Below are 12,826 nucleotides of genomic sequence, written 5' to 3'. Positions count from 1 at the left end.
CGAATGGACTCTGCAATTAATTCGATTCTCGCAGAATGACTCACCGTTTCCTTGTTGAATGTTGAACAGCGAGGGGCGCTTCGTGCATTTCGAGCTAGTAAGATGTTCGTGCTTTTCCCCCATTCAACATGAACGAACACAAAAGTTTCACCCATGGCCGTGATTGGTTAAAACAAACATGTAGAATGTCGAATCGTCCAATCAGTTCCAATTATTGTACACAATGTCCCGCCTTTTCCCGACCAAATTACTGTGGAGAAGTACCAGATGGACCATCTGGCTATTGCCAGGTTAATGTTATACGTGACCTCACTAGTCTAAACATGACATTCTGATTAATATTACGTGTGTGGAATATGAGTTATGAAGCAAAATCCAACCATTTTGTTTCAAATCGAGCTCAGGGGGGGCAGCCATTTTGCCACTTGCTGTCGACTGAAGATGACATCACAGTTGCTCAGAGCTCAGGCAGCAACCAATCAGATCTCACCTGTTTAATGAAGCTGCGCTGCGATTAGTTGTTACCTGATCAACTGTGATGTCGGCAACAAGTGGCAAAATGGCCGCCTTCTGATATTGATAAAAATGGCTGGATTTTTTTTGCTTAACTCATATTCCACTAACGCAGTGCTTCTCAATTATTTTCTGTCATGCTCCCCCAGTCAGAATAAAACATCTCCCCCCCCCCCCCCCCCCCACACACACACACGACTATAAATAGTATCATTTGTCTATAAAATTGTTCTAAGCACACCTCTGCATAACACTGTATCCGTATTAACGTATAAGAGAATAAAAAAAGAAATATGGACCAACTTACAACAAAGAATAGCTTTATTAACTGTAAAAGAAAAGATTTAAAGTGCATCTGAAATTCAAAAATAAAATTAAATCCTTAAACTATAAACATTTTTGATTGACCATGCCAAACCATATGATACGGAAAAATAAAATTGCATAAAATCAATAAATAATAATGCATTGAAACTGATCACCAACATTAACTCAGGAGCACAATATTAAAAAAAACAAACAACTTTAACCTGCAAAACAAAAATATCAAATAATTTGTGCTGATTTTTTCTTTTTTGTTTTGGTTTTTTTGCTGTGTGCAAAGCGCGCATGCTCAGTGCAAATAAAACACATCACCGAGCGAATGCTCCCTGCGCACACTCTGCCAATAATGAGAGCGCCACTGCCCCCTAATGTAGTGGAGGTGCAATTGCACTTTATTCTAGGACAGTAAAAAACAAACAACAAAAAAACAAAAAGAAAAAAGAAAAAAATTTAAAAAAGCATGTTACCCGAGGTCAAACGCGCAACCCTTGATGGAGCCTCGCGCCCCCCGGGGGGCCTGTCCCACTATTTGAGAAGCACTGCACTAACACAATATTAACCAGAATACAGTAACATAGTTAGATTAGTGGAGCTGGATCAAATATATTATTGCCAAGATTATTTTTTTTTTCCCCTTTAATCGACTAGGATTGAATTTCACAGCGTTCTGATGGACCTAACGAGACTGGTGGTAGTGCTATCGGCACCTTTAAAGACCCAAAGAGATAATGTGCACATAAAGCTGAAGATATTTGGTTTCGTGACCGTCGCATGTTTGACTTTTCCAAGGTAGCCTAGTAACAGTCGCCATTCAGCTTCCCTGATTACTTTTTGTTGACTTATACAACAAACCTCCTTGTTGGAGGGCAATTAAATCCACTATTCCATCAACATCACCGGCTAACCTCACCAAAAAATGAAATGCTCTCCTTTTAGTGCTCATTGTCCATCCTTCACCAGGTGGTGGGAACCTTTCACCATGGAGTTCCATTCTTACGGGGGTGGCGTAAACTCAGTTAAATCGCAACAGTAGCCCACACTAACACAAAAAGGATTAAATATATGAATGCGAAAAATGCGTCGGGATGTCACGATAAGGGCAATATGGTGATATCGTGATATTAAAACTGCCACCATATCGTCGTCGTCATGTTCACAATATTCAAAAGGAACACATTTGTTAAAAATTTGTTGATTTGCATTTGTGCAGTTCCAGCACCCTCTAGTGGCTAGTTTATTAGTGCAATTTAATTCTCATTAGGGATGTTTTGGCCTTCTATGTTTAAAATCTATGCTAATTGTCAGATGAAGGGGAACCTAATTTGCTTGTGAAGCGATCAATGTGTGCTTGCATTACCAAGTAAGTGCCTCAATATTGTTATTAGAGATTGTAGGTGGTTTATATGCATTCCTGTTATGTACAAAAGCACAATGTGTTGTTTTTTTAGTATGAGCTCTCTTTTTTACAATATTGCCAACGCCCCCACAATATCGTGAGAATTATTGTATCGTGACCTTCATATCCTGATAATATCGTATCGTGATGTTTGGATATCGTTACATCCCTACCAATTTGTCGGCTGAATGACGTCACTCCCGGTGCGACGCAACACCACGCGAAGACTTGAATGAATGGAGTGTCAGTCAATGCACTACCGACAAGCAACATTGACAATCCATTCATATGTAAGTCCAAGTGTGCTGTCGAGTCGCGCCGGGAGTGACGTCATGCAGCCGACAAATTCGGCCTTCGGAGGACCCAGCCTTGTGAATTTGGACACAAACAAGCAGTGAGTTCAAAGTACATAACTAGCTTATTGTGAACTATCGCGAACCCCAAAATGGAACAACTCCAGGTAGAAGAATAGAATGTTGTCTTTTTTAAATCATTACAGTCAAGTTAAACGGCCTTTTTTTTTAATTAAACATTGATTTTAAATTGTTTCTGTTAATAGCAATTTAACTTGGTAAATAATTGTAGTGCCTGTACAGTTAATAATAAATACACAACACGACAGGCTTCATCAATTTTAATGATAATATGACTGTAAATGGAGGTTTTACACCTGATTAAACATTGCCAAAACTTGTTTATTGTGTCCTTCAAATAAAGGAAAGATAACGCATGAACACATGGATACTGACATGACAAACGTGATCAAACTAAAGATGAAATATCAAAAGTTGAGGTGGGATTTTCTTTTTTTTCCCCCATCAATGAACCATCTCATTGATTCGCCCCCTGGTGTCCACAAGACGGACCAGCTGTCACCTCAGCGCGAGGATTTATGCAATATTCCAAGTCTGCCATTGACACACAATTACTTTCTGTCTTGTTTACTCGTTACCAAATATTTGTGGGTGAATTTGACACAAATAATGACAAGAATCACAACTTCAAAAAGATACCTTGCGTGAATCAAGACTTACATATCGGATGCATTCAGTTGACTTTTAATAATGGATAAATTCTTCAGTTTATAAATGACACCATTTTCAGACTCACAAATGAATCGTTTCATAATTCACGTTTGATTCCAAATAACTGAGTGAGCACCTCGAGGAAGGGTGGCGTGAACTTCAAAGCTTCTGCGTGAAGTTCTCAGGGAAGACACCTTTGGATGAAATATCTTTGTTACGTATCCAGAGAGATTCCTGCACGCCCATGAGCCAGCCGTCATCCTGCGAGCATAACACAAAAACACAAAAACGAACATTGGAGCGGCCACACGCACCAAAACGATTCTGAAAGGGACATCAAACTGACTTGCTCGTCCGGGGCGTCGAAGGCCAAAACCAGCACGACGTCTCCAACATTCAGCTCCAGTTCGTCCCCATCAGTGGCAGCATATTCGTGGATGGCCTTGACCTGGAGCAGGACGTTGGTGTCAGAACAAAAAAAAAAAAAAAATGTCACACGTCCCATCGCCAGTGTGATGGCTCACCTTGTAGAGGAATCCAGGTGGGAGCTTGTATTCTGAGCTGTTGGATTCAGATCCCTGCCAGGAAAGAAAAAGTCACATTATTTGAGAAGAATACGTGAGGCAAGTTGCTCACTCACAAAAATCTGTCAGATTAAAAAACATGCAATTAAAAATGCAATTTAAAAAAAAAAAAAAAGCAAGAATATTGCTGCATTCGAGGATGGTCAGAAGTCGGAATTATCCGAGTTGGCTTTTCCCAGTTCTGACCTGACAAAGCGTTCGAGGTGAAAACAAACAACCAAAATGGCAAATAGTAATAAATTACTTTTTACTTTGGTAGGCAAAACACATTTTGACCTCCAGAAAACTTGCCTTCTCACAATTTAGCTTCATTTATTGTTTTTATCTTATTTCATAAGCGTTCCATACAGTTCAGTAGTTTACCGTACAATTTCATGCACCGGCATACTGTCACGTACGTTGTTGTTACGTGAAGATATGTCAAATATTTATGAATGAATGACTAGGGTCATGCTTACTGTTATGACTAAGGTCATGCAAGGGTTATGTTTGGGTCATGACTGTGAGGTCAAGTGACTGTTTTGAACTGATGTAACCAGCATCTAGTTTCAACTGGTAAGACACTATGTGATGTCAAAAGCTATGCAATGTCAGGAATCTTTAATCTCTTTATCAGGTTAACAGCCAATCAGATAATTCCATGACAGTCCTGTTACCCACATGTCTAGCCACGACGAATCAGATCGATACGCTGTCTATATAAGCCTGACTGAGAAGTGTGTGTTTTGTCAGATTATTACTTCTGTTACCTTTGTTCGTCTGTGCCACTCTCGTTGTTTCTGGTCTAGTCAAGTTTATTCCACGCCTCTCGATGTAAATTAAGAGTTAAAATCTTATTTGTGTCTGCGCTTTGGGATCCAACTTCAGATCATAACACAAGGTGTGTGTGTGGTTTTTTTTTGGGGGATCAGCACTCACACAAGCTCATATCATGTAAACCGCACATGGTCTCCAGAAGTGAACCCATGCCAACCGGCACCAAAGGTAAGTGACGGTTCCACACCTCCACCCGAGTCGCCATTGTAGAGTGACGTCACATTGTAGTCGGTCGGTGAAGTCGAGGGTAGGACTTTTTTTTTTTTTTTTTTTTTTCCCCCCCGACTTCACAAGTGGGATTTCCAAGTCGAGTAAAACTTGATATTTATGTAAGCTTTAGAATATATTTCCTTAGAAATTTCTTTTCATCTGTATTTGTCTCCCCTGACTGTTATACCATTTTGTATTATTGTTTATTCAATTAAAGAATTCCCGTACAAACTTCCTGGTTTGAAGTTGGAAAAGTCCGACTTCCGACCATCCTCGAATGCAGCATATGACTCCTGCCCAAAAATTGGTGGTTTGGAATTCGCAATTTCACATATTCTGACATTTTTGGGGGTATCATATCTTTTGTCAAAATCTGAGATTTTCACCTGTTTGCTACTTTTGTACTGAAAGCCCTATCTCATTTAAAAATGTTGCTGGCGCTGTCTTGTAAGCCTTAAAAAGTGTTGCGCTGCCCTCTTGTGGCATGACCATGCCATAAGATTGTCCCAAAACAATTTTGTCTAATTGTGTCCACATTAATCTGAACTCACTTTGACAAGGTGCCTTGGTATCAAACCAAGATGGTGCAAGATGGCATCAAAACAGTTTTTGACTATATGAAGTTCTTCCACTCACTTAAATGTAGTTTCTTGGCAACAAAAGGCTACAAAATGATGTCAAAGCCCTACTTTCCATCTCCGTGAAGCATCTCAACTCACTTCAACATAGTTCTTGGGAAGCAAAATGCCAGAAAGTGTGCAAAAGCACTAAAACAAGCAAAAGATGAATCTGTGAATGCCCAACAGTGACTGTGTGTGAATTCCTGGCTGAGTTCTATTCAGGAGCTCACAGAAAGGTGACCCCCATTTCATGAGGTCCTACCTGCACTTGCTCATCCCGGGCCCAGCCCCCTTGACCGACACCGGCCCCGTCATACGACCAAGAGGGCTCAGTGTACAAGTCACCCGGGTTCGCGCCCCATTGAGGCTGCGTGGCACTCTGGGAGTCATCATCGTCCCATCCACCCTGAACCTGCCCTTGAGGTTGCGCCTCGTCCTCAGCAACGGCCTGGTCATGCTACAGGGTCAAAGGTCGCGGAGCAATGGACGGAAGGATGTTGGCGGGAGGTGTTAAGTAGGTGATTGGCATATTTGTGATCGGGGTCAGCATGCAGAAGAGGAGAAAAATGAACTTCAGGTGAAAAGTTCACGTCGCTTTCAAATCCAGAAGACGGGAGAGCGTTCTTACCCACGAGTCCCAAGATGGAGCCTTCATGCAGCAGTAAAGACAAATTCAGTAAGTTCATAAGGAATCTTAAGCTTAAAGGGGAAGTCAGCCCATTTTTTTGGACAATATGTTCTATGCAGCCCCACTAGTCTAAATATGGTATACTGGTTATTATTGTGTGTGGAATATGAGTTAAGCAGCAAAATCCAGCCGATTAAATCCATCTCATGGGGGGCGGCCATTTTGCCACTTGCTTTCGACTAAAGATGACATCACAATTGCTCAGGGCTCACAACCAATCACAACTCAGCTCCAGAAAACAGGTGAGCTCTGATTGGTCGTTGTCTGAACCCTGAGCAACTGTGATGTCATCTTCAGTCGACACCAAATGGCAAAATGGCCATTAATTATATATTATTATATTATATTGATCTCAATGGCATGTTTATATTAGTAAGGTCACATATAACATATTATTGTCAATAAATGTTTATGGTTGACTTCCACTTTAATAAGGCTAAAAAGCTATAACATATAGCTAACAAATATAACACACTAATCTTGTATGTATGGATTTTTTTTGGGGGGGTGTAACCAAACACTATTACTCCTGAAAACTAACATGTACTCTTTCTCCTGCTTTTTTCAAAATGGACTCCTTAGTTTAATTCAACCTCTGCGCATGATAACATGCTTGAAAAAGACAAATAGAGAGAGGAAAATGTTGACTGACTGATTTAGATCTTGCTGCAACAGTAACAAAGTACATAATGTGGTATATGCCACGGAAGAGGCGGGACTGTTTTTGCACATCAGTTTGGTTCCGGTTCGGTTTGTGACGTGTGGGCTGCGTCAAAAATACTTGTGCTTCCGACTTTGTGCCCCTCGGTTGCGCGTTCGCAACCCGGACCGGAACCAAACTGATGTGCAAAATTACGTCCCGCCTCTTCCGTGGCATATACCTATGACGGCGTATTAGGGCCACGTACAATTTTATTTATTTTTTTAAGAGGGCGGGGTCAATATGACGAGAAAAAAAAAGTGGAAAATTTGCTACTTTTTAATATAACGAGAAAATAAGTGGCAAATTTGTCACTTATTTTTTTCTCGCCGCGCGGCTGTTTGTGTCGGCAGAAAGGAAACGCATATGTTACGCTACACAAGTCACAGTTTGCAAAATGTCTACGGAGGAAGCACTCCTTAAAATGTACTTTGCGGTCGGGTTTTCAAACAAGGAGATATTAATTGCTTTCGCAGAGATTAACAATATCATAGTTGCCAGTTTATAAAGTGTCAAATTTGCCACTTTTTTCCCATCATATTAAAAAGTGTCAAATTTGCCACTTTTTCCTCATCATATTGCCCCGCCCCCTAAAAAAAAAAAAAAAAAATTGTACGTGGTAAAAAAAAAGAAAATAATAATTAAAAAAAATACGATAATAATAAATTAAAATAATACATAAATCCGATGATAATAAGATATTAAAAGGATCATTTATTTTGTGGAATATACTAGTTAAAAAACAACTCCTGCAGCGCCTCCTCTATTTTATTTTATTTTATTTATTTATTTATTTTTATAGCCCAAACTGTCACAGCCCTTTTGTCCACCTGCTGTGCGCAGCTAACCTGAACCCACCTGGGGAACTGGACATGTGATGGGCTGTAAAACATCGAAATCCAGCAGTTTGACCCATGCGGAGGACTCACACTGACTTACACACACACACACACACACACACACACACACACACACACACACACACACACACACACACACACACACACACACACACACACACACACACGCAAGGGTTAGGGTGGGATACTAAACAAAACATCTGGCAGACTACGTGGGTCCGGTCCAACCGTCAGCTGACCTGTGCCGTTCCAGACTCTGTGTTAATGTCAGACACGCTGTCGTCAATTGCCTCGTCATGCAGCGGAGGCCGGCTGGGCAACGAGCTGGGCCTCTTATGTAAACACGTGCACATGCAGAAGCACAAAACGTTCAATCAGTTTTCTCACGTTAAAAAGCAATTGAAAAACAGTTCATCCAGCCTCGAAAATAAACACCATCATTTTTTTTTTTTGTTGGGTGATTTTCTAAAGTAAAATAGCAACGTCCTATAAAAAACACTTATGTCCATTGTTGTTTTTTTTTTTTTTTTTTTTTTTTTACATTTTCCCGTTTATGGGATGACACTGAATGCAGACATCCCAATCATGTTAATAAATAAATAACATTAACATTAAAGCATATCAATCAAGAATTCATGACTTTCTTGGTTCGCTAATCTGCGTGTTTGTCAAATTGTCGCTAGCTAACGAGCTGCTAACACATCACCAATGAAAACAACAACCATCCAGGCTTGACTAACACAAAACTAATACGGCCGGGGCACCCTTGCTATGCAACAATTCAAATACTGCGGCTTCACTCATAGCTCAAAAAATAAATAAATAAATTTAAAAAAATAAATAAATAAGGGGCAACTCATTAAAAGAAAAAAATAAAAGAAAAAGGAGATGTGGTGTTCTTTAGTCAGGGTAGCAGTACTCATGCATGACATCAGTTTTTTTTTTTGTTACCGTTGGTGGCGAGCTGGCTGCCTTGCTGTGGTTGGCTTCCTCACTGCAAGACACAAAAACAGGGAAAAAAAAAAATAAATAAATAAAAAACATCACACGATCACTGTCACAAACAACCATTTTGTGACTGATCATAGAAATGTCAACGAAGAAGACAGTCACAACACACTACACTGTAATGTTAGTTGTTTTTGCAGAGGATAAAGAAGATATGCCTGTGAGTATTGTTATATTGTCTGTGTGCATGTGTGTCTGCTCCCTTTTGTGTTCAAAAATCCATTGCTTAAATCATTATAACTCCGGAACATCATCCATCCATCCTTTTTCTTGACCGCTTATTCCTCACAAGGGTCGTGGGGGGTGCTGGAGCCTATCTCAGCTGGCTCTGGGCAGTAGGCAGGGGACACCCTGGACTGGTTGCCAGCCAATCGCAGGGCTCCGGGACATCAATCGTATTTTTTTAGCCCGTCTACAGCACGTAGCATTGAGTGTTAGCATTAAGCTAACAGACTTTTGTTTCAGGCAAAGTGTTAATTTCGTCAACGAAAACTAAACAAAATTTATTTCGTCAACACACATTTTTCACCGGACTAAAATTAGACTAGACAAGACTAAAACCCTAACTAATAAACAATAAGTGGGACTAAACCACTTTGCGTTTTTGTCGACTAATGAAGATTAGACGAAAATGTCCTTCGCTTAATAAAAACTGGACTAAAATCTATGGACATTTTAGTTCAGGAACAAAAACGAAACGGAAAATATGATTTTGTATCTTGTCTGCTAATCTGTCACTGTGACACTGTCATGTGACATACCCCCCTTTCAAATCTGCAGCTAGCGAGTGCAACATGCACAAACACATGGGGCTGACAGATGATCATCGTGAACGGTTAAAAAAGAAAAAGTAAATTATAGTTATAATGTAACATTAATCTAACAGCTATAATGCTCCAACAATAATGTTATTCTGACTAACTAATTCTAATTTTGGTAGCTTAGAGCATGGCGCCATAGTAGCTAGCTACTTGTTAATATCTACCCATCCATCTATTTTCTGAACTTACTCCTCACAAGGGTCGCGGGGGTGTGCTGGAGCCTATCTCAGCTGGCTATGGGCAGTAGGCGGGGTACACCCTGAACTGGTTGCCAACCAATCGCAGGGCACACTGAGACGAACAACCATCCACACTCAGATGCACACCTAAAGATAATTCTGAACGCCCAATTAACTTGCTATGCATGTCTTTGGAATGTGGGAGGAGATCGGAGTACCCGGAGAAGACCCTCTTAGGCACGGGGAGAACATGCAAACTCCAGCCAGGAAGGCCAGAGCCTGGACTCGAACCCAAATCCTCAGTACTGGGAGGCGGACGTGCTAACCACCCATCCGCCGTGCTGCCTTACTTGTTAATATTAGTGTACTGTAATTGTGTGTCAAGTGTATGTGAAATCCGAAAAAAAAAGAAAAGAAAATACAGGGGTTAAATGATTGTCCTGACTAAAACTAAACTGAAATGTTGACAGTTTTTGTTGACTAAATCTAGACGAATAAACTGATGTTTTCTTGGACTAAAATAAAGACTAAAATGCTAGATTTATCCATCCATCCATCCATCCATTTTCTTGACCGCTTATTCCTCACAAGGGTCGCGGGGGCTGCTGGCGCCTATCTCAGCTGGCTCTGGGCAGTAGGCGGGGGACACCCTGGACTGGTTGCCAACCAATCGCAGGGCACACAGAGACGAACAACCATCCACACTCACACGCACACCTAGGGACAATTGGAGCTCCCAATTAACCTGCCATGCATGTCTTTGGAATGTGGGAGGAGACCGGAGTACCCGGAGAAGACCCACGCGGGCACGGGGAGAACATGCAAACTCCACCCAGGAAGGTCCGAGCCTGGACTCGAACCGGAGACCTCAAAACTGGGAAGCGGACGTGCTAACCACTCGACTACCGTGCCGCCCGCTAGATTTATAGTCGACTAAAAATGGACTAAATAAAAACGGGATGAGGTTGCCTAACTATGTTAAAAACTAACTAACAAGCGTGATTGAAATTGGACTAAAACTGAGACTAAATCTAAAAAATGGCAGAAAAAAAATTAACACTACATGCAAAGTTCTATCGTTGTTTTAAATAGGACTTGCAATTGCATTCATTTTTTGTTTGGTTTCAAATCAACTTCATCTGAAATGACTACGGGTGACATTTCCAAACATGAGAATGAAAATGGAGTCAGATGTCGCAGGGAAACGCACACAGCAGCAGCCATGCAACAGGTTACCTCTTTGCATTGTCGCCTGCCTTGGCTGCTGCGCCATCTTTTCTAAGGTTGGGGGGTGAGGGACATTACTCTCAGGCTCAACATGTTACCGCTGCCATCATCAGGAGGAAAATGGGATTGACTTACTTGAGCTGCCTCTGCTCTTCAAGTTTGGTCATGATGTCGTTCAGGTTTTGGCTCAGCTGAGGATGAGGAAGGATCGTCATGGAGAAGTTGTGATCAAGTTGAAAAAAAACAACAACAAAAAACAAAAAAAACGAGTGACTCACCTTGCTCATCTCTCTGTGGAACTTCTCCTGATGACCCGCCAGACTCTGGAATGCGTTAACATAGATGCCAACACGGCTAACCGTGTACACCCGCACAAACACACACATAAGCCAGGTTGAATGTTTACAAATAATTTGACCTGATTACCCCAATTTACAAGGTTTTCCAGGTTGCTAGTTGATTTTTTGCTTTGTTTTTTGAGCCAAAATTTCACTTACAAGTGAGTTTTAGATATGGTGCCACTCGAGTTAGGTGAGAGGGGAAAAAAATAAAAAATAAAAATAAATAAATAAATAAGATATAGTCGAAGTTTAGTACCTTATTGCCGTTAGCGACGTTGGTGGTGTCTATTAGTTAGTCTGCTTCAGTGTTGAATTTAGTACTATGTGCTGCTATTTGCGATCTTGCTGGAGGTAGCTAGTAATTTGGTCCTAGTAGTCATTCCACTCCCTTCGTAGTGTTGGACAAGTTTATTTGCTGATCAGATGTACACTCGAAAAACAGTTGTGTAAAACAAACAAACAAACTGTGTCAAGAATGGTTCAACCCAACTCTGACTTATTTGACCCAAAAAGTTGGATCAAATTAAATTAAATTTATAGCCCACAAAGCAACCAATTTTTGGGATTGTTTTGTGGGTTATTCATTTGACCCAACTTTTTGGCTTAATTTAATACCTTAATTGAATTGTGTTGAAACGAACCAACTATGAGTTATTCAACCTAAAAAGTTAAATAACACAAAGATTTATTTAACCCTGAATGGTTGGTTTGTTTGACTTAGTTTTTTGATTAATTGCATATTTGAATTGAACTGGGTTAAAAAAATGAATTGACCCAACTTTGTCAGTTATTTAAGCCAAAAAGTTGTCAAAAAAATAACCCACAAAGTAACCAATTTTTGGGATTGTGTTGTCGGTTATTCATTTGACCCAACGTTTTGGGTAAATTGAATAACCTAAAAAGTTGTGTCAGTCCCTTTTTGACCCAATTTGGGTTATTTTTTACCAAACTGTTTTTAAGAGCGTTTTGTGAGGGTCCACTGGGGGTTTGGTTGGTTTGTCTCAGTGGACCTTTGGTGGTTGTTTTTTGTCAGTGTCGTGCTAGGCTAGCAGCGTGGTAGCTAGCTGCAATTCCATAAAACACAGAGGAGCTATCCAGAGTGACTTTTGACACATATCTTATCAAAGTCAACTCGTCTTGTATATCAAAGTCTTGAAGCTATCTTAGCTTGCTAGCTGCTAACAAACAGACCGCACCTTTACAACACATTCCTCGGTAGAAATCAAGCCCGTTAATTGTGATAATTGTGTTAAATTGTTAACTTTTTGTTCAAAATGACTTGAATACTTGTGCAAAAAAACAGTATGAATGTGTTTCACGAGTGTGATCCTGTTTCACCTGTCCCACAGCGCTGGAAGCTGGTCTTGTAATTCCACGTTCAGCTCTTCGAAAATCTTTTGAGAACGACCCAGCTCTTCCTCGGCCTGTGTGCACATGCACAAACAACCATTCATAACTCAAAATGATCCACTTGATGCATTTCAATCTCCATGCATATAAATAATGACATCACG

At 40.6% G+C, this 12,826-nt stretch overlaps 1 protein-coding gene across 7 annotated transcripts in view; it reads right to left on the bottom strand.

Annotated features, from left to right (window-relative positions):
- Window positions 1-3,275: 3,275 nt before the first annotated feature.
- Window positions 3,276-12,826, bottom strand: part of bin1b (bridging integrator 1b) — a 19,802-nt gene continuing 10,251 nt past the window's right edge. For 4 of the 7 annotated variants that reach the window (XM_077513939.1, XM_077513942.1, XM_077513940.1 and 1 more), the window contains 11 exons: window positions 12,651-12,736; window positions 11,250-11,325; window positions 11,107-11,162; window positions 8,688-8,730; window positions 7,976-8,068; window positions 7,735-7,806; window positions 6,117-6,137; window positions 5,751-5,945; window positions 3,783-3,836; window positions 3,605-3,706; window positions 3,276-3,519 (listed from right to left, as the gene is read on the bottom strand). In XM_077513939.1, coding sequence (XP_077370065.1) covers window positions 3,418-3,519; window positions 3,605-3,706; window positions 3,783-3,836; window positions 5,751-5,945; window positions 6,117-6,137; window positions 7,735-7,806; window positions 7,976-8,068; window positions 8,688-8,730; window positions 11,107-11,162; window positions 11,250-11,325; window positions 12,651-12,736 — 900 coding nt within the window. In that variant the 3' untranslated portion in view covers window positions 3,276-3,417. The remainder of the gene's footprint in view (window positions 3,520-3,604; window positions 3,707-3,782; window positions 3,837-5,750; window positions 5,946-6,116; window positions 6,138-7,734; window positions 7,807-7,975; window positions 8,069-8,687; window positions 8,731-11,106; window positions 11,163-11,249; window positions 11,326-12,650; window positions 12,737-12,826) is intronic. The other 3 variants (XM_077513941.1, XM_077513946.1, XM_077513945.1) reach the window with 3 other exon arrangements.

This window comes from Festucalex cinctus, chromosome 2 (assembly GCF_051991245.1).
Source record: "Festucalex cinctus isolate MCC-2025b chromosome 2, RoL_Fcin_1.0, whole genome shotgun sequence".
Taxonomy (NCBI): Eukaryota; Metazoa; Chordata; class Actinopteri; order Syngnathiformes; family Syngnathidae; genus Festucalex; species Festucalex cinctus.
Note: the sequence above shows the minus strand (reverse complement) of the source record. Positions and strands in the feature narration are given on the sequence as shown.